The sequence below is a fragment of the Colletotrichum graminicola genome (assembly GCF_000149035.1).
Source record: "Colletotrichum graminicola M1.001 genomic scaffold supercont1.10, whole genome shotgun sequence".
Taxonomy (NCBI): Eukaryota; Fungi; Ascomycota; class Sordariomycetes; order Glomerellales; family Glomerellaceae; genus Colletotrichum; species Colletotrichum graminicola.
Window position 1 is genome coordinate 989,492 of NW_007361014.1, and position 17,880 is coordinate 1,007,371.

The following is a 17,880-nucleotide window of genomic DNA, read 5'->3' on the forward strand; positions in this document are numbered from 1 at the left end:
CGGAATGGGTTGAGAAGGCGCAAACGACAAAAGTTCGTGTGTGGGCTTGTGACCAAACCAGTAAGGCGGGGTTGGCGCATCACTAGCGACAGCAGCATGCCGCAACACAAGCGAGGACGCAATGCGAAAGCCATCTCGAGTGCCGTGTGTGTTTTAACCCGGTGATCGACGTGGCCACTCGACTTGAGGCGGACGAGAGGCTGAGTGAGGTGTTCCTGGGGTGCGCTGGTCTGTGTCGTCGCGGTGCGATGCAATGCGAACTGTGTGGTGGTACAGTGGCGGCTGCTAACAGAAGCGATTGTGCTGCTGAACAAGCTGGGCAGGGCGATCCTCGGTGTATCGCATACACTTGATACGACGGCAGGATGATGGGAAGCTTGCGGTGCCGCATGGCGAGCAGGGAGCAGACAATGAGGGGGTGTGATGACTGGGGAAGAGGGACAAAGACGCTGAGATGGAGAAGGAAAGAGGTAGGGAACATGAAGAATTGTGCATATGTATGTGTGCATGGGCTGCGCATGCAAGAATAAAGAGTCGAGGGAAAAGCTTACCTTTTTGCAAAAAATACCGTTGAGAATATTGGGACAGTCGAGTTCGTTGCGAAGAGAGTTGCGGTTTATAGGGAGGGAGGGGAGGGAAGGGAAGGGGACAAAAAAATAAATGGTTTGTGATGGAAGAGGGGTCTAGGTAGTGACTGTGCACTAGGTACCTAAGCGGGGGTGGACGGGGGGGCGAAGAACGGAGGCGAGGAAACTTGCTTCCGGGGGGGTTTTTATTTATTTATTTATTTACCTTTTTTATCTTGTTCCCTTCTCTTTCTTTTCACTAGGTAGAAAGACGCGAGTTCGCAGACGAGGAAGGATTCAAACCAAAAACTACCCGATCGGACTTGACTAGGGGGGTTTCAAAACCGGAAGGTAGTGAGTAAGGGTATCTGTGTGTGTGTGTGTGTGTGTGTGTGTGTGTGCACCTACGTGCCTACCTAGGTACATTAGGTATGTGTGTAAGACGAAGCAGGAAACCACTAATTCCCACCAAAGCAAAAAAAGTATGAACTTGGGGCAATTCATCAGCCAGTCACTGCAGTAGTGTCGGGGATGACCCCCGTTCTGAACATGTCTAGGAAGTAGAAAGGGGAGTACGGGCCCAGATTGGGCTGGGTTGGATTCGGATGGGAGAAGCGGGCTGGGAGGAGCGGGCGAGGCAGGTGACGAAGAAAAGGTATCCTCTGATTGCTGCTGGACACCTGATGGCCCCAGCGCACATACGTTTCTGGAACACGGAGACTGGAAGTGAAGACAGGAGGATCGAGGAAGAGGCCCGAGTTTGCTGCTGACACGCATTCGAGCCCTTCAGCTGCACTTTCCTTTCTGCACCCGCCTACATTTGCACTCGCCCACATTTGCACTCGCCCAGCCTTTCCGCCTTGTCGTCACCAGAAAGTGAGCACTAGCGAGGATGGATGATTGGCTTTCCCGCGCCATGCCAGAGCTACACCATGCCTTTCCTCCCCTCACCTACCTAACGTGCTAACCTAGGTAGGTACGGTACTCTGAAGATGCTGAAAGAGGCCCATGTCAGCTGAGCGACCGGGGACAAAAACCCAGAGCGCACGGTCCACGCCCATGTCCAAACAAAAGCGACTGTAGCACAAAAAGAAAATTAAAAAGAAAATAAGAGAAAATTAATCAAGTCAGAGGCAACTCTCTCAGTGGGTGTCCGTTTTCGATCCGGCGCACCACCGTTGTACGGGAGGGATTTCGGGAAACACACGGACCGCCTTAGAGGGGGCTTCCGTCATTCATCACGACGTATCCGTACTCCGTAATAAATAAATAAAAAGTGGGAGGGCGGGGAAGACAGGTACAGTAATAAGTCAAAAGTTTGGGCACAGCGAAAAGAGCGACCCAATCAGCAGCTGTAGTGAAGTAGTGACAAACGTGATTTCTGGTGGTGCAATAGGACACTCTGTACGGAGTATCCGTACTGGGCTATCCTTTTTGATGTGCCCGAACTTTTGACCTGGTCCGGAGTACTGCATTCACTCTGCCAAAGGCAGGTACCTAGGCACTATCTTGGGTTAGCCGCCTAGTAACCGTCGGGGCTGACGTAGCGGTACCCTCGGCAAGTCATACTTCGTCTGTCGCCTGTCCAGGGCCACCGCTAGTAGCTTGTGCTTCTTCAATCTCGTCTTGTCTCGCGTTCGCTTTTCCTTCACCTCACTTACGGGTGTCCTCTCCGTCTCTCGCCTTAGGTCATCAGGGGTGACGAGGATGTAACCGCCAACATGTTGTGGAAACCACTCCTCCGCAGCTAGGGTCATCGCCAATCATAGTTCTCGTGCTTTGCGTCGTCACCTGCGCTTGGTCTCCCAGTGTCCCGGCCACACTTCCCCAACATATGGCTTGGGGGCATCTCTTGAAGCAGGTGAAATCTTGGACGATGCATCGCTTTGTCGGCCCGTTGGGGCTCAACCGACATATTATACATATATATATATATATACTACTCCGTCTTGCGCTATTGCAAGTGCCCGGGGTTTTTTACATGTCGCGCCAAGCCAACCCTAGCCGCCACGGTCAACAAGACACCTGTTTACACGGCCAGACTCTCTCTAGACGCATACACTCCGCATTGAAGCGTTGCTATTTTGCTTTGAGTCGTCTTGGCCCGCACCGACGCCAGTGCCATCATTGGCGCGTCGCACAGTAACCGACCCCGAAACAAACATACACCAACGCCGCCGCCGGGTGTTGAATCACATTAATGGAATAGATAATCGTGCTCATCGCCAGAAAGGGATGAGATCGTTGTCAACTCATGACAGAACCTGGCGTTCACCCACGCGCCCAATCTCGGAAGGATGCGACGGCACTGGGGCTTCCGTCATGGCCGGTGCGATCGATCGGGGGCGAGCGTCGACGACGTAGCTCACCCCGTCTTCCGAAGCATAAGACGGCGGCCGAGGCCCACTGGTGCTCTCTGCCGATGTGGACAGCTCGACGTTCGATGCGGCATTTGGATTACGCTGCCAGTATATCCGGTTGGGGTCAACTCTCTGTGTCAGGTCCGTATTAGTCTCATGCGCGTAAACTTCCTGACCGCGAATACGTACCACGCTCTCCCGCCAAAGGCCGTAGGCAGGCGGCTTGGCCAACAACGCCTCGCTGATCTCCCCTTGCTCTTCTTCATCGCGTGCCAGCATGACCCGGATAGGTTCTCGAGGCACAGCATAGCCGCCGGGGGCCAGAAGCTGCGGCATCGGCGGCCTGGAATCGCCGTCGGGTCGTAGCCGAAAGATGACCATGCAAAGCCGAATCAAGCCATGGCAGAAGAAGACGGTGACAAACAAGATGACAAGTATGAGCAGGACCGTAAACTCATTATTGCGGATGTTCTGTGTGAGAGATAAGGCTAGGTCTGGCAACGAGGTCAGTCACACGTTCCATACGAAAACTCCCAGCTGGGTAAGGTGAGTTTGCACTTACAAGCCGTCAGAAGCATGGTTAAGAAAAAGCCCGATATGAAGCACTGGAGAATTTGGGACCTTATGCGCCGCGACTTTGGCCAGGGGATACAAAGGAGAAACCGTTTCGGATGTCTCTCGTCGTGGTTCGCATGTTGACGGCGATGCGCACGCCGTCGACGCCGCCGTCCGTCCTGAGCCATCTGTGCCAGATGCATCTCTGCCGGATCCGGCCCGGTGAACGTCCTCCTCCTGCCAGTAGATTCGGACCGGGATACTCGGGCCACGGGTGCTGGCATTGCTACCGGGGCAGCTGGTGCCCCTCCGGTCCGGGGCAGGGCCGGGGGGTCTGTCGACGCTTCGTTTCCTTGATTGGGGAGGCGTTGGATTGGATTGGGCCGCGAGTCCGGGCCATTGGAGCCCACTGTCCATGTCCTTGTGAGATGCGGCAGATTAAGACGAGTTCCTGGGAGTGCTGGAAGGCCTAGGTTGAAACGAGGAGTTTTGGGCGGGCCACTTTCTTCGCCACCAAGCCTCTGCATCCCGTTACCCGGACCCCGTCTCGAGGAGAGCGAAGGCCGTGTTCCAGGCAACCGTGTCGACCGGGATCGTGATGCTTCCTCCATTTCCGGCTGCGTCGATGATCCTGCCGAAGCCCGCTGCTCAGTGCCCTCCCTGTGGGAGGACCGTCCTCGGCGCAGAAAGTCCATGGCGAAGGGCCCAGGTCGGCTGGTGAGCGAGCCCTCGTGTTGAAAATTGACAGAAGAGCTGTGATTATCCCCGTTCAAAGTTATATCATGCTTCAGAAGCAGACGTCTGTTGACAAGCGCGACTCGCCGCCGGGTGTTTCCTAATAGCCCCGCAGAGGCCGTTGATGGCGTTAAAGGCAGCGAACAGGCCCCTTCTCAGTTGGATTGAGGTGACGGGCAAGTCAACGATGGTGTATGAACAAAGGCTGCCGCCTCGTTGCGCGGGAACGACTGGGCGCTGTCAACGGCCGGGAAATGGTGTAGGGCGACGGACGGGAAGAAGAGCCGTCGAACAATGAACCGAAGGTGTCGAGCGACCGAGGTTCCCAAAGGGATAAGAGCGTGGCGTCCAGATGGCTGAGAAGCAGTCGGGCGATGGTCCAAGGGAGGGATGCTCGCGACCGTGTGAAAACAGCAGGGAGAGAGGGTATCAAGAAGAATAAAGCCGGCCAGGGCAATGTAATGTACTGGACTCACAGAGCCTTGAAGGTAACGATCGACACGCAGTGCCGTCTTGTGACTATTGTAAACAAAAAGGAGAGCAACAACAACGAGCGGGAAGACATGCGGAAGCTAGCAAGAAGCACGCGATGCCGGAGAGGCAGCTGGCGCCAACATGACGCTGGGTGGAATGGATAGGTTGGGTTGAAAAAGAGGACAATGTTGCAGAGAGGAATGGAGGGAAGGTAGTAGGGCACAATAAGCCTCCTGTCAACATACTAGAGGAACTATAGGGTGGAGGGCGTCGTTTCCGAGCGTCGTCGGCGTCCGTCCGCCGTCCAGCAGTTCGGTTCGCTAAGATGGATCATGGCAAGGTCAGGCTACCTGGAGAGGGCGGAACAGAGAGAGAGAGAGAGACGCCAGACAGGCGTCTACCGTGTGCAAGGGGATTGGGCGGGTATCGAGTAGCGTACCGTGTCACTGGACAGAAGGAAAAAAGAAGCGGCAAACTCGGGCACACAGACACCAGTCTCATCCCGGCATATCTGGGATCTTGCGACACCTGCAATGCTGAGACTCTGGGGGAGAAGGAGAGAAGGCACGGGGGCACGGAGGCAGGGGTATGAGGAGGCAGAAAAAAGGACAGGGAGGCAGCGGATCGTAAGGACGGGATAAAACCGGGATGAGGATGATAACAGGAGGAAACGTGCAGGTTCTACGGCATCAACGACGAGAAGAATATGTTGCATCTGCATAAAACCCTTGTAGAGTGTTGTCGCAAGGGCATCGCCGAGAAAAGCATTGGGATTGAGCTGTTGCCGCTCGTTCTTGCCTAGTATACACCGCATACGAGGGGAAGCGAAGGGCGGACAGTGGTATGGAATGGATCCGCCGTCATTTGTCGACGACTTCTCTGACAGCTTGGGTGTTGCACAATTTGCAAGGGTATCGTTTTTGGGAGCGCGGGGCCAATGGAATCAATAGCTGACCCCGGACGAACAGGACGCACACAAAGCACTAGCCCAGGGGTCTGCTGGATCAGGAGCGTGTTTCGGATTCTCGAGATCTCAGCTTGCCTCTGGGGGAGGAGAGCCCAAGTCCAAATCCGGTTGATACCGGCATTGTGGTCGCGCTCTGGAGGCCTGGAGGGGCAAGCCACTGGTAGCTACCGGTATGGTGTTTGGCGTTTAGCGTCTGAAGGAGCTGCAAGTCCCTCCCCTTCCTAATGCAGTGTAGCATTATACCTACCTCGCCTTACCTGATGCACATGCCTAGATACGGTATGAATACACACCAACACCTACGGTAACGTTGGCGGCAAGAATAGCAACCACTCGGGCCCCGGCCCCCTTGCCATAAAGGGGCCTCTGTGGCTTGATATGTTTCTTGTGTCGGCCAAGACGAGAATCGTCTTTGTCGTTGTTGGTGTTAGGCATGGCCCCCACCGCTCCTCCTCAAGACGAGCCAATCTTCAATTCACGGCTCCCGGACCAGCTGTTGGCTTAGGGTGAGCGTTCTCCAAAAAAAGCCCACTCGTAATTTGATGCCTCGTTGGTGTGAAATCTGGTCCATGTCAAGAAGCAGGGGTTGACATTAATTGCACTCAGATAAGGTGCGGGTACCCTCATTCGAGACATTCTAATTGCGCTCGTAACTTCGCAACAGGGATTCGCTCTGCCTCGTCCAGATGCGACGCCGCAAGCATATATGTACAAACCTCTCTTGCGCGCCTACAGACTATACAGTCCACGATACCTTGCTTACTGCACTACCTGCTCGAGAAATTGCAACGCTTCCTTGGTGATACCTCGGTATCATCACCACCGTCCAAACTCGTATATTCGTCCGTTAGATATCTGCAGTCATCCCATGTGCAGTCTCCATAAATCGCAAGATTGCCCCGTCTCTTCGCCTGCCACGGCTGCCAGTGATCTCCATGCCCTCCTTGAAGCCGATAGAGTTAACCGAGCCTCCTCTCTCCCCAGCACAAGGCGCGTGCGAGACGAACATTGTGCCTCTCTTCCAGAGCAAACCCCACAAGGACTCGGTCTGGTCAACCTCACTGTGTAGATAGACGAGCTTCAAGTCAAATGACATCTGCCCTTGCCCATAGGTCGAAAGCAAACCTTTCACTGCTTTACACAGCAGCTTTCTTGCCCAGCTCGTTGTCATAGTCCCGGAGACCTAATGAAGCCCGACAACGCGGGTATGCTTTGTCTATGGGCACACGCCAAAAGACTCCCCAGATGTCAAAACAGTGGTCTGGATCTCACCTGTACGGGCAACGTTCATGGGTGAGGTGACACATTCCCAACCCCACGTTTCTCACGCCGCGGGGAGCCATGTGGCCCTGTCCCGAGGGCCAATGCAGACACACCAGATAGGTATTTCTGGGCCGTGCCGTTCGCTGGCATATGCCCTCTCTTGACACTACGTAAGCCATATACCCAACGACCCCAACCAACTTGCCGACATCGGCATTTCTAGGGTATCAAACTGGTCGTTGCCTTGTTTTTCATTGCCATGTTGTTACAGCAGTCCCCGTAAGGTAAATGCCTCCTTTACCAAGAACTACCGCCAATTTACGGTCTTATATCGTCTCTGCATCTCCTCGCGCCATGCGTGCAGATATGCCACCACTGTTGGGTCGTAAAAGGCAGCTCTAACTTCCACTTCGGCAAACTTTCAACAAATCGTGCGCATCGTGTTGATGATGCACGCTCTTCGTTCTACCTTATCACGTGTGCAAATATAGTATTCTCCACCGTCACCTATCTCAGCCCCATCATCGGTGGACTGGAGGTGAGCTGCATGCCGCTATGGCATGGTTGTACACATCGACCAGGAGGCGCTCTGGGAAATGCCCTCCGTTAGAGGATTGACTTCTCGCGAGGCGCATCGCCATCATCGCAGCTCTCCAAGAAGCATGTTCCGATCAGAAGATGCAGAAAGTACTTTGATGATGCATTAGCTCAGTATCGTCACCATGCTTCAAGAAGTACAACTCACCAATAGGTTCCGTACCGGGCGCAAACTCAACGCAGTTCACGGTCCCCTTATGTCCAGGAAGCTTGTACATGAGCTTGCCAGTCTCGCTGGACCAAATAGTGGCGGTGCCGTCGCCAGAGCCGACAGCCACTTTCTTGCCATCAGAGTTCCAGCTGGCTCGAATAAGATTCTTCTCGAGGCCCACGGAAGCGCCGTCAAATGTTCTGATGTGCCTATCTGTCGGGGCAAACGGGCGAATGTCCCATGTTCTAACCGTAGAGTCCATGGCAAATGAAAGCAGTGACTGTGAGTCCGGTGATACTCGGAGTGAGGTAACCGTATCCTGGTGTCCAAGCATGGAGTACACAACGGATTTCTTACGCAGGTCCCAGACCTTGATGTCGTTGTCGATGCCGCCCGAGTAAACTTCGTTTCCGGCCTCGGACATAGCAATGGCAGTAATGGGGAACTCGGTCTCAATGTGATCCACCGCATGCTTCGATCTTGGGTCCCAAAGTCCTATCGTACCATCATCGCTACCGCTTACCAGCATACCCTCGCCTCGTTTGCTGATATCCATCGTGTTCACAATCTCGTCATGGCCGATGTACCTTCGTATTCTTGTGCCGTTCTCAATATCCCAGCTTGCCAGATGTGTGTCGGCTGCAGCTGAGTAAATAATCTTAGAGTCTCTGGACCACTGTAGATCGAGAACAGCGCCGCGGTGGCCCGTGAGAATGCCATAATTTTCGCAGTCGCCATAGGTTCGCCACAATACTGCGGGGTATCAGCAAAGCACCATGATGAGACGCTCAGAAATCTCAAACGTACAAATGCTTCTATCCATCGACCCGGAAGCAATGAAATTGCCGGTAGGGTCAAATTTGGCGGCAAAGACCTCACCAGAGTGGCCGGAGAGTTCCATGACCGGTGCCTGCAGATTACTCGTCCGGGGAGTCTAGCCGTAATACTATCAGTAGAGTGCTGGTTGCCTGCGATGTATCTGCTTACTGTCTGCACCAATGCGGTGCTGTTTCCCGAGGCATTCAGTCGAGCCAGCGCTCCGGTTGAAGATCCCACGTTCTGACGCTTCACGATCATCTGGCCCGCGCCAGGCTCATCAGAAGCTGGTCTTTTTTCGGCAGACATGATGTCGGTATACAGATCAAAATTTCGTGTAAATATCGAATAGTAGGGTTAAGGAGGTTGTCTTGGTCCGAAGGCTGCGGGGGTATCGTGGCGAGGCGTGTCGAGGCTATTGAACGAGGTTCAGTTGTAGACCAGAGAAAATGTGTTGCTGCTGAGATCATTGACCTGTGCGAGGTTGGGGGCGGAACGGAGCTTGCTTCTGCCGATCCCCGAGCTCTGAGGCTAGAAGGTGGGGCTTCAACATTGGGGTGCGCCGATATCCACTGTCGACTGTTCCTCCCTCGCCCGATAGATAGCAACCCCTGCACTGCCATCCTCTCAATACCCACCTCACCACCGGTAAACAGTCAACGTCAAACACCCAAGTACTGCGACAGCTGCGACCTGAAGGCAGTCACCCTCGCTACCGCAACCCTTGTGCAAAGGGCACTTGTAACAGCTTCGGTACTGCGGCGAAGACGGCGACAGACGACGTAGACAAAACATAACCGACCTGACTGCGGCTGCCGCGTGTTTCGAACTACTTACTTCCCTTATACTTGACGTCGTTGCAGAGGCCATCAAAACTAACAACAAACCTTGAAAGCTGCTACTACGATCATGGCTGCAAGCAAGGCAACCCGCTTGGGCGAGGAGTATGTTTCCCTGTAGTACATGCGTTGATGACACGAGCTAACCACACGACAGAATCTGGAAGTACGTCGCAACGTCCACATATGCCTAGAACGAACACATTTGACATTTTGATTGCAGGACTCGGATAGACAAAGTCAACGCCGAGCTCGTCACCCTCACATACGGAACGATCGTTGCGCAACTGTGCAAGGACTACGACACCGATTATGCCGAGGTCAACAAGCAGTTGGACAAGATGGGGTACAATATTGGCCTCCGTCTCATTGAGGACTACCTGGCCAAATCGAACACGATGAAGAGATGTTCAAACTTCCGCGAGACAGCAGACATGATTGCGAGGGTAGGAAGCCGTCGTAGTGTCTTCCAGAAGGGCGTTGTACTGACACTTGGCAAACCAGGTCGGCTTTAAAATTTTCCTGAATATCACGCCGCAGGTGACGAATTGGACAACAGACAACAAGCAGTTCTCGCTTGTATTTGACGAGAATCCTCTGGCGGATTTCGTTGAGCTACCCGACGATGAGCGAGCTCAGGACGAGCTGTGGTACTCTAATATTTTCTGCGGCGTGCTGCGAGGAGCACTGGAAATGGTGCAGATGCAAGTAGAGGCGCATTTCATCAGCGACGTGCTACGGGGTCATGACACGACGGAAATGAGGGTGTCATTAGTGCGGTACATTGACGACGAACTACCGCCGGAAGACGATTGAGTGGCATGGCACCCCCGCGCAATACATCGTTGTCTCTCCTTGCTCAAGTCGAGCATTGTGCTCCGATCCGCCTCCTCGCATACTGCATGCCATGGTCTTCAATCGTCGAGAAACTTTGATATGGTACAGTCCTTGTCAGCTGGAGAGCACGACCTCAGCCTCGTCATTCTTTGCGAAACGCTAAGATCAGACTGGAGTATGTATCACAGGTGGTCCCTCTAGGTTGCACATGTGCACAATAATACTCCAACAGTCGGAAAAATACAGTATAAAACACGAAGATCAGACGTCATGAAATCATTGCGTTGGAGAGGACTAGGCCGGGAGCTCTCTGGGCCGTGCATCGCAGCGCATGCTGTTCAAAGACGACCAGGCTACGAAACGCGTCATTCACAATACCAAACAGAATTATACGCCCAGAAATGGTCCATGCTAGCTGCAAATTCCCATCTAGGACGATGGTGACGGTAGCTCTGACAGCGGTATATGTACCAACCCAAACAGTTTTTTTTTTTTGGTTTTTGGTACAATTATCAGAAGAATTGCAGGGGCCAATAACGCCCAAAATCGAATGACCAGCTTCACAGTTCGTGTTGTTGGCATCTGTACCTTGGCGCGCCGCATGCGCGAGCCATGTTACGGCGACGGATTCTACATGCCTGGCCCCAGTCTGTCCCCACGCAGTCTGTAAGGCGAGTTAATTTTGACGACGAGCCGTAATAATCTAGTCTTGCCAACTTGGTAGGCATCAGTGTGCAAAAGATTTGCTTCAACAGTACTATGTTTCACAAGAACTCGAAACCAAACCCGCGCATTTGGTTGGCGGTAGACCTGCTTTGGCCAGCACGTGTCAGCCCGTTGCAAGTCGCTCGTAGGCGTGAAAATGCCTGCGTCTCTCGGGACGGCCGGTCGGTTTCGGCGGATCCCAGGGGGAGGGCGAGATGGAAAGCCGGTGACTCGGGGTGGCGGCGTCACCCGCGCGTGGACTGGTTGATAAGCAAACGGCAGTGGGCGTCATCCAAGGCCACCTTAACATTCTCGGTGCACCGATTGAAACTGTCGTCACATCAGGAATTCTGGTTCTGTCTATGCATTTTGTGTGAGCTCGACCCTTAACCTCGGCTTCCGTTGTCATGACTGGAGCTTGAAGTTGCCGTGATATTATTGTAAGGGTCTGTGCGAGGGTCCAGCAATGGTCTCTAGGCCGCCCTTAATTTTAACTGTGGATAGGTCGTTTGATCGAACGAGATGTCTTTGAAATGAAAAGCTTTTCAGAGCAAAGCGTATCAAGTCGGAACACATTGCAATACAGGATTCGTGGCGTCTTGACTCTGAAGGGTCCGTCGACTGCGAAATCAAGCGTGTTGAAAGGACTAGGTAGCCTGTACGGCGCATGAGTCGGGGTGGGCTGCTTTTGAACGACATCAGTCAACCAGACGGGAACATTGATTGCGGCGGTGTGGTTAGTGAGGGCCTGTCTGCACTTGCATGAAGCAAGCATATACGTCTGCATCTGCGACTGAGTCTACGTTAACGCGATATGTCGAAGAGGATTAAGACCAGACGTGAAGTGGGAGGCTCTGCTTGAAAATTACGTGAGGCAGGGGTAGGTTGTGGGTAGGCAAGCTAGAGCTTTAGAAATACCTATCATTCGGCGTGGTATGACGCGTCTGTACTTGCAGCGCGGTCGCGGTCGCTGAGACAAGTGAGGAAACGTGCCGGGTTATGTGAGCTCCATTCAAGATGCCATGGGATGCGACGCGCATTAACGAGGAACATCGGCCGACGGGAAGGCGCAGTCTGAATAAAGCAAAGATCCGGAGCACAAGGTCGACATCTTCATCTCGCGCCGGTGTCTGCATCTTATTGCATCAAGTGTTAACCTGGGAAACACAAGAACCCAGCAATTGCAGCAATTCAGGCATCTCGGGTGCATCTCAGCTCTGCCTGCTGGAGGAAAATGGGGCCTACAGGCTCCCTAAGTACCTGACAGGACAGGGTACCTACCTACCTACCTAGGTAGTGCATAACGTACCAGCAAAATGGTACTAACGTAGCACTTTGCAGGGCAGGCAGAACCCGACGTTGGAATGGCATTTAGGAGGCGGCAGGGCGGTGACAGGTGGTTGTGCCCCCTTCCACCCACTTTTGGAACCCTCTGAGTCCGAAGTCTTGTCCCTTTCGCCCCTCCCCCTTTGCCTTTGCCTTTGATATAACGATATATGTGGCCTCAGGCAGAACACATTCTCAAATGTTCGCGTCACATTCTGAGGTATACCCGCGTCGACAGCGAGCTCCTGCCCCGAGCAGCCAATGTAGCTACTAGCTAACTCACGGTTCCAGGTCTCCAGACTTCCCACCCCGAAAATCTGCTCAAGCGTCCCAGGCGAAAATTAGGAAAATCCCAACCCCATCCTTTCCCACGTCCGCGTCCACGTTCACGTCCACGTCCACTCCCCGACACTCACTCCCTCTTCCCTTTGCCTTGTCCCGTCTTTCTCCTCCGTCCCGTCGACCAAGCGCCCCTCTCTTTCTCTCCTACTGCTCTCTCGCTCTCCTGCTGCTCCCCCTTCCTCCCCATTTCCAACAACCGAACCCCTAGTGGCCTTGCATGCCCAACGTATTCAAACTCAACTTGGCCTTGAATTCGCGTCCATTTCTCCGTTAATGGTTACCCGCCGTCGCGCCCCCCCGGAGACAATCGTCGACTTCATTCTCGACTTCGCCTTATCGGCCTAGCGCTTGCGGGAGAGAGAAGAGGGAACCTGACCTGCTACGGGATAATACCCTTGGCTGTTAGGATCGACGACGCCGCCTGGCCAGAGCCACCTCACCGCGCTGGTAGACTTGAGAGACGTGGGGAGAGCACCTGCACAGCAGCGATAGCAGCACCAGCTGCCAGCCCGGCCAAACCCCAAAGCCAAAAGCAAATCAAAAGCCAAAGCCAAACTACCTTTACCCCCGACCCGAGCCGTCGCGCTGCTTCTCCTCCTCCTCCTCCTCCTCCACCTCCTCTCCTCTTCTTCCCAGGCTGTCTTTCCACTCCCATTTCCACTCCTCAACCCACACCTGCATTTGCATTTGGCCCTGCTTTCGCCTTCGCCGCCTTCTTCGCCATCGCCCTCATCAAACATTCAATCCAGCCTTTGTCGCTGTACGCACGTCCTTCGACCCTTTTTATTTTATTTTATTCTCTCTCTTTTTTTTCTCTTTCCCTTCTTCACTTGTAACATCACATACCACCACTGCCGTCACGAGTTGCGCATACTCATCTACCCGTCGCGCCTATCCAACCGACAAGACATTCCCTTCCTTTCCTTGAACTACTCCCGCGCCATCACTCAAAGGCTACTCACCCCCTGGTGGCCCTCAACCCACTGACTCCGACGCATCTGCCCGCCAGTTAGCCAAACCCTCAGTGCCAGTCTTGACGGTCGCTGACCCGGGAAGTTTCTGACGAACCCCGACGCTCACTCTTCGCCTCCGACCACCATCTATCCTTCAACCTTTTCTTTCTTCACCGCATCGACCTCACCCTACCCTGCTGGGCAGACGACTGTCTGCAACCCAGCTCACAACCATGAACGTTAACGTCAATCCCAATTTGGCCAACATGAACGCCATGGGCGGTCCTGTTGGCGCCCCCGTCCCAATGATGAATAATGGCGCAGTTGCGCCTCAAGTCGCCGGCGGTCCACGACAGATGCCTGTTCCTACCGAGAGCCAGCGTACCTTGCTCAATACTTACATCTACGAGTACTTCCTCCGCCATCAAATGTTTGATTGCGCCCGAACCCTCCTCAATGGGGACAACCAAGTAAACGTCATGAAGGACGGATCAAACCGCCGGAGGGACGAGAACGGGAATCTTTTGGGCAACGGCCTCGGCGATGACCCCATGGACACCGACTCAAAGGATGACATCGATGCCAAGTTGCCTGACGACCTGCCTGCCCCTAAACTGCCAATGCCTGCTTCGGAATCATCCTTCTTGTACGAGTGGTTCTGCTTATTCTGGGATATTTTCCATGCGCAACGCACCAAAGGAGGCAACGGCCCTGTCAATCAATACGTCAGCCACACCCAGGTACGCCGCCCCCCCTTCATCTGCGCATCATGCATGCAACCGCTAACTAGGCTCTTTAGCAGCAATCCCGCATGCGACAGAACCAGCAGCAGGAACTCCTCCGCCAGATGCGCCCCGATGGCTTAGCTGCCCAGCAGCAATATCATTCCCAGATGATGCGCAATATGCAAAATGGAGGCATGGCTATGAACATGCAAAAGAACCAACTTGTGCGGACGGCCATGGCCAATAATCAAAACAAGTGAGTCGCCACAGCTTCCCATATTTTGCCCCGTGTTGTCTGCTTGGTTTGCTCATTTTGCCCCGCGTAGCCCCCAAGCTATGCAAATGCTGCAGCATGCAAAGCAAACCCAGATGCAACGAGACCCTTCGGACATGGATGGAAACCGCCAACGCCCTTCATCGCCTGGTTCCGGTGAAAACGCCCCCTCGCCTTCCAAGAGACCTCGCCTGGATGGAGCGCCCAACTTTCCCAACCAACCTGGAATGATGCCGAACGGAAGACCACAACAGGGCATGCCGGGCCAGCAGGTGGGGACCACCCCAAACGTAGCCCAAGCTCAGCAAATGCTCATCACCAACGGCATTAACCCGGCGTCGCTGACCCAACAGCAGTTTACGACATTCTCAAATCAACCCCCTGCTGTTCAAGCTAAGTCCATTGCCACATATGCGGCAAACCTCCAACAACACCAAGCTAGTCAAATGCCTAACAAGCCCATGCCCAACGCGTCTGGCCCTCAGGGCCAGGGCTCGCCCATGATGGCGCAAGGCCCTGATGGGGCCGGGCTGGCTGCATACTACAACGCTGGGGAGATGGGTCCCGGCGGTATTAGGCCTGGCCCAGGCGGCGCTCAAGCCGGTGGTGGAAGTAACCACGCTCTGCAAGACTATCAAATGCAGCTAATGCTTCTGGAGCAGCAGAATAAGAAAAGGCTTATGATGGCTCGACAGGAGCAGGATAGCATGGGCGGCGCTATGCCTAGAGGAGATGGACCAGGTGGCCCAGGCGGCCCTCCTGGCCCCAACGGCCAGCCTTTCCCAGAGACATCTCCTCAGGGAGGCAGATCCGGAGCGTCGCCGAACCCCACGGAGCAGATGAAGCGAGGCACGCCGCAAATGAATAACGCGGGCATTCCGTCACCATTGCCTGAGGGCGCGCAGTCGCGCGGCTCCCCCAATCCCATGAACTTTATGAACAGCCAAATGGACCCCAACATGGCACCACACTTCTTCAAGGGTATGGGCAACCAGATGGACGGCAACATGGTCCCCAACCCTCAGATGAATGGCGGCATGCGCCCCCCTAGCTCGCATCCAGGCCAGCAGTTCAACGGTCAGATGAACCCGCAGCAAATGATGGCCGCTCGACAACAGCAGCAACAGCAGCAGGCGCAGCAACAGCAACAGCAGCAGCAGCAGCAGCAGCAGCCCCAGCAGCAGCCTCAACAAGCCGGTCAGGGCAATCAACCAGTGCAGTGGCAGCAAGGCGGCCCGAACGGCAACCAGATGGTGCCCCAGGGCCCCCAGGGTCCAGTTCAGGGTACCCCGCAACAACGGTCAATGCCGCCCCCGTCTGCACCAGCTGGTGCCAATGCCAACCGCACAAGCACGTCGTCGCCCCAGCAGGCGACAGCAGCCCCTCCAACTCCTTCGCAGTCTAACAAGGCTGCCCCGAAGAAGAAGGACAACAAAAACGCCAAGACTAAAGTAAGCACTTCACTTGAGCTCATAACATCGATCCACCAACTAAACCCTGTGCAGGCCGCGACTCAAAAGAAATCAAACACAAATCTCAACAGCGGCACTACTCCGGCTACAGACGGTGCGCAGGATGCCGAGCCGCCAACGCCGGCGACCCCTATCACCCCTGTCAATGCTGTTAGCTTCAACAAGAACGGGCAAAACGCCGCTGTGCCCGCTGTACCCAATGGTCAACAGGGTGCTCCTGCGCCAGCCCCTCCAGCTCAGGTCGCTCCTCAGCCTCACACAGACAATAACCAGAACGGATTTTCTGGCCTGGACAGCTCGAACGCGATTGACTTCAACGCCATGACATTCGCCGACCCTTTGGTCTCGGACAACGTGCTCAACGACTTCGACTTCGACTCGTTTCTCCATGAAGACGGCGACAACCAAGCCTTTGACTTTAACACTGGGTCATTTGGCATGGAGGGCGGCAACGAAATCGGCGCAGACTAGACGTCCGAATCTGGCTTTGCGCAGGCGTCCGGTTCTTCCCGTTTCCCGTCAGGCTTCAGTCATTTGTTAAGGCGTTGTTACGATTCCCCTGACTCGACCGCATCGAGTCTACATATCGGTGCAGTTAAGCAGTAGGCTACTTGCGAAGCACGGCGAATTTCACTTGTTTTATGAATGCGCACAAGAATACCAAAAAAAGCTTTCTTCGGTTACTTCACGTCAGAATTGGCTCTGCTATCGACCCCTCCAGTCGTCAACTACTTTGTCTCGGGATCCTCTGTTTGATGCCTGTAGGCTCTGAATTGTCTCTTAGATTCAGTTCTTACTGCTGCCGAGCCTGCTACTTTCTTTTTTCCTAGTTGTCTTTCCATGTCGCTTTCCGATGGTGTCGCTAGAGGCAATATCTCTGTTTATTGTCTGGTTAGCGGCACACTTGGCAAGCCTCGTCGTTCATTACAGCCTAGTTATGGATGGCGATCTAATCTTTTGCGTGCATCTGCCTGGGGTAACGCGCATAACAACTTGACGGGGCCTACTCTGAGTTGGTGGTCAGTGGACCGACCGCTCGCCGGAGTGGCCCTTGGATCATAGGTTCTGGAGTTCCAGGGGTCGGTTTCGCGAGTTTTTGTCGGGTGCCCTCTTCCTATTGAACAACTGGGCGAAATCATTGATTACATGCGGCATACGACGTGAGATGGCGGATCCGGGGTTTTATTTGGAAATTGGGGAGGTCTGTCAACCCATGAGTGTTTACCTATGGAAAAGAAATGCGAAGATTAGTTCAAAAGGGGGCAGCTGTATCGGCGGTGGATACGTGAGGAGCATTGTATTTACTAGAAGGCCAGTGACACTTCTTACCCCCGTATCATCCAGCCATCTTCGTTTGCCCTGGGTCTTGTCAGATTATACTGTAGCAAGTTGCGGTACTGGCTTACGAGAATCAATCCAGCTTCTTTTATCCTTGCAGCTCACAAACCAAACACGAGTTTTCGGCTACTATGCGTGAAAAGACCGTACAAAGTACGGTATATTGGGCATTCTACTGTTGAACAGACAACCAACTTTGCTATGCTCGAAGCGTCTCCTCTCGAAGCAGAACCCTGCGTCTGATTCTTTTGGCCGTTCAACAGTGTGCAGTCGTGTAATGCGACTACGAGGCCAAATACGGACGTGGAAGTGGTTTGATACTGATATGGCCCCGATATGGCAGCTCCTATCCCCAGCGCGTGCGGAATAAAGAAACTTTGATCGACCTGCCACCAAGCTCAACCGCGCGGGCCGCTCGCTTCCCCATGCGATCGACTGACACTGTGCAGAACTGAAGCTACTTGTGGAGCCCGCTCATTATAAGCCAACGTGCTATTCAACGACCCACCTTCACATAGGTATTCTCCTTCATGAGGTTAGGACACGCTTAATGGAGCTGGTGGGGTGTTCAAAGGCCTAGATGCC

At 54.1% G+C, this 17,880-nt stretch overlaps 4 protein-coding genes across 4 annotated transcripts; 2 read left to right on the forward strand and 2 right to left on the reverse strand.

Annotated features, from left to right (window-relative positions):
• Window positions 1–2,818: 2,818 nt before the first annotated feature.
• On the reverse strand, window positions 2,819–3,504 carry GLRG_03551 (uncharacterized protein; the record flags this gene model as incomplete). Its single annotated transcript, XM_008094236.1, has 3 exons — window positions 2,819–3,058; window positions 3,116–3,420; window positions 3,489–3,504. 3 exons carry the CDS (start codon window positions 3,502–3,504, stop codon window positions 2,819–2,821), a joined length of 561 nt encoding a protein of 186 aa, XP_008092427.1.
• A 4,056-nt stretch (window positions 3,505–7,560) lies between these two features.
• Window positions 7,561–8,793, reverse strand: GLRG_03552 (WD domain-containing protein; the record flags this gene model as incomplete). Its single annotated transcript, XM_008094237.1, has 4 exons — window positions 7,561–7,610; window positions 7,666–8,421; window positions 8,476–8,602; window positions 8,656–8,793. 4 exons carry the CDS (start codon window positions 8,791–8,793, stop codon window positions 7,561–7,563), a joined length of 1,071 nt encoding a protein of 356 aa, XP_008092428.1.
• Window positions 8,794–9,393: 600 nt separating this feature from the next.
• GLRG_03553 (transporter particle component) lies at window positions 9,394–10,139 on the forward strand (the record flags this gene model as incomplete). Its single annotated transcript, XM_008094238.1, has 4 exons — window positions 9,394–9,428; window positions 9,481–9,489; window positions 9,547–9,769; window positions 9,828–10,139. 4 exons carry the CDS (start codon window positions 9,394–9,396, stop codon window positions 10,137–10,139), a joined length of 579 nt encoding a protein of 192 aa, XP_008092429.1.
• Window positions 10,140–13,719: 3,580 nt separating this feature from the next.
• GLRG_03554 (uncharacterized protein) lies at window positions 13,720–16,428 on the forward strand (the record flags this gene model as incomplete). Its single annotated transcript, XM_008094239.1, has 4 exons — window positions 13,720–14,226; window positions 14,286–14,467; window positions 14,538–15,936; window positions 15,991–16,428. The coding sequence occupies 4 exons, from the start codon at window positions 13,720–13,722 to the stop codon at window positions 16,426–16,428; spliced, it is 2,526 nt and encodes an 841-aa protein (XP_008092430.1).
• Between the last annotated feature and the right edge of the window lie 1,452 nt (window positions 16,429–17,880).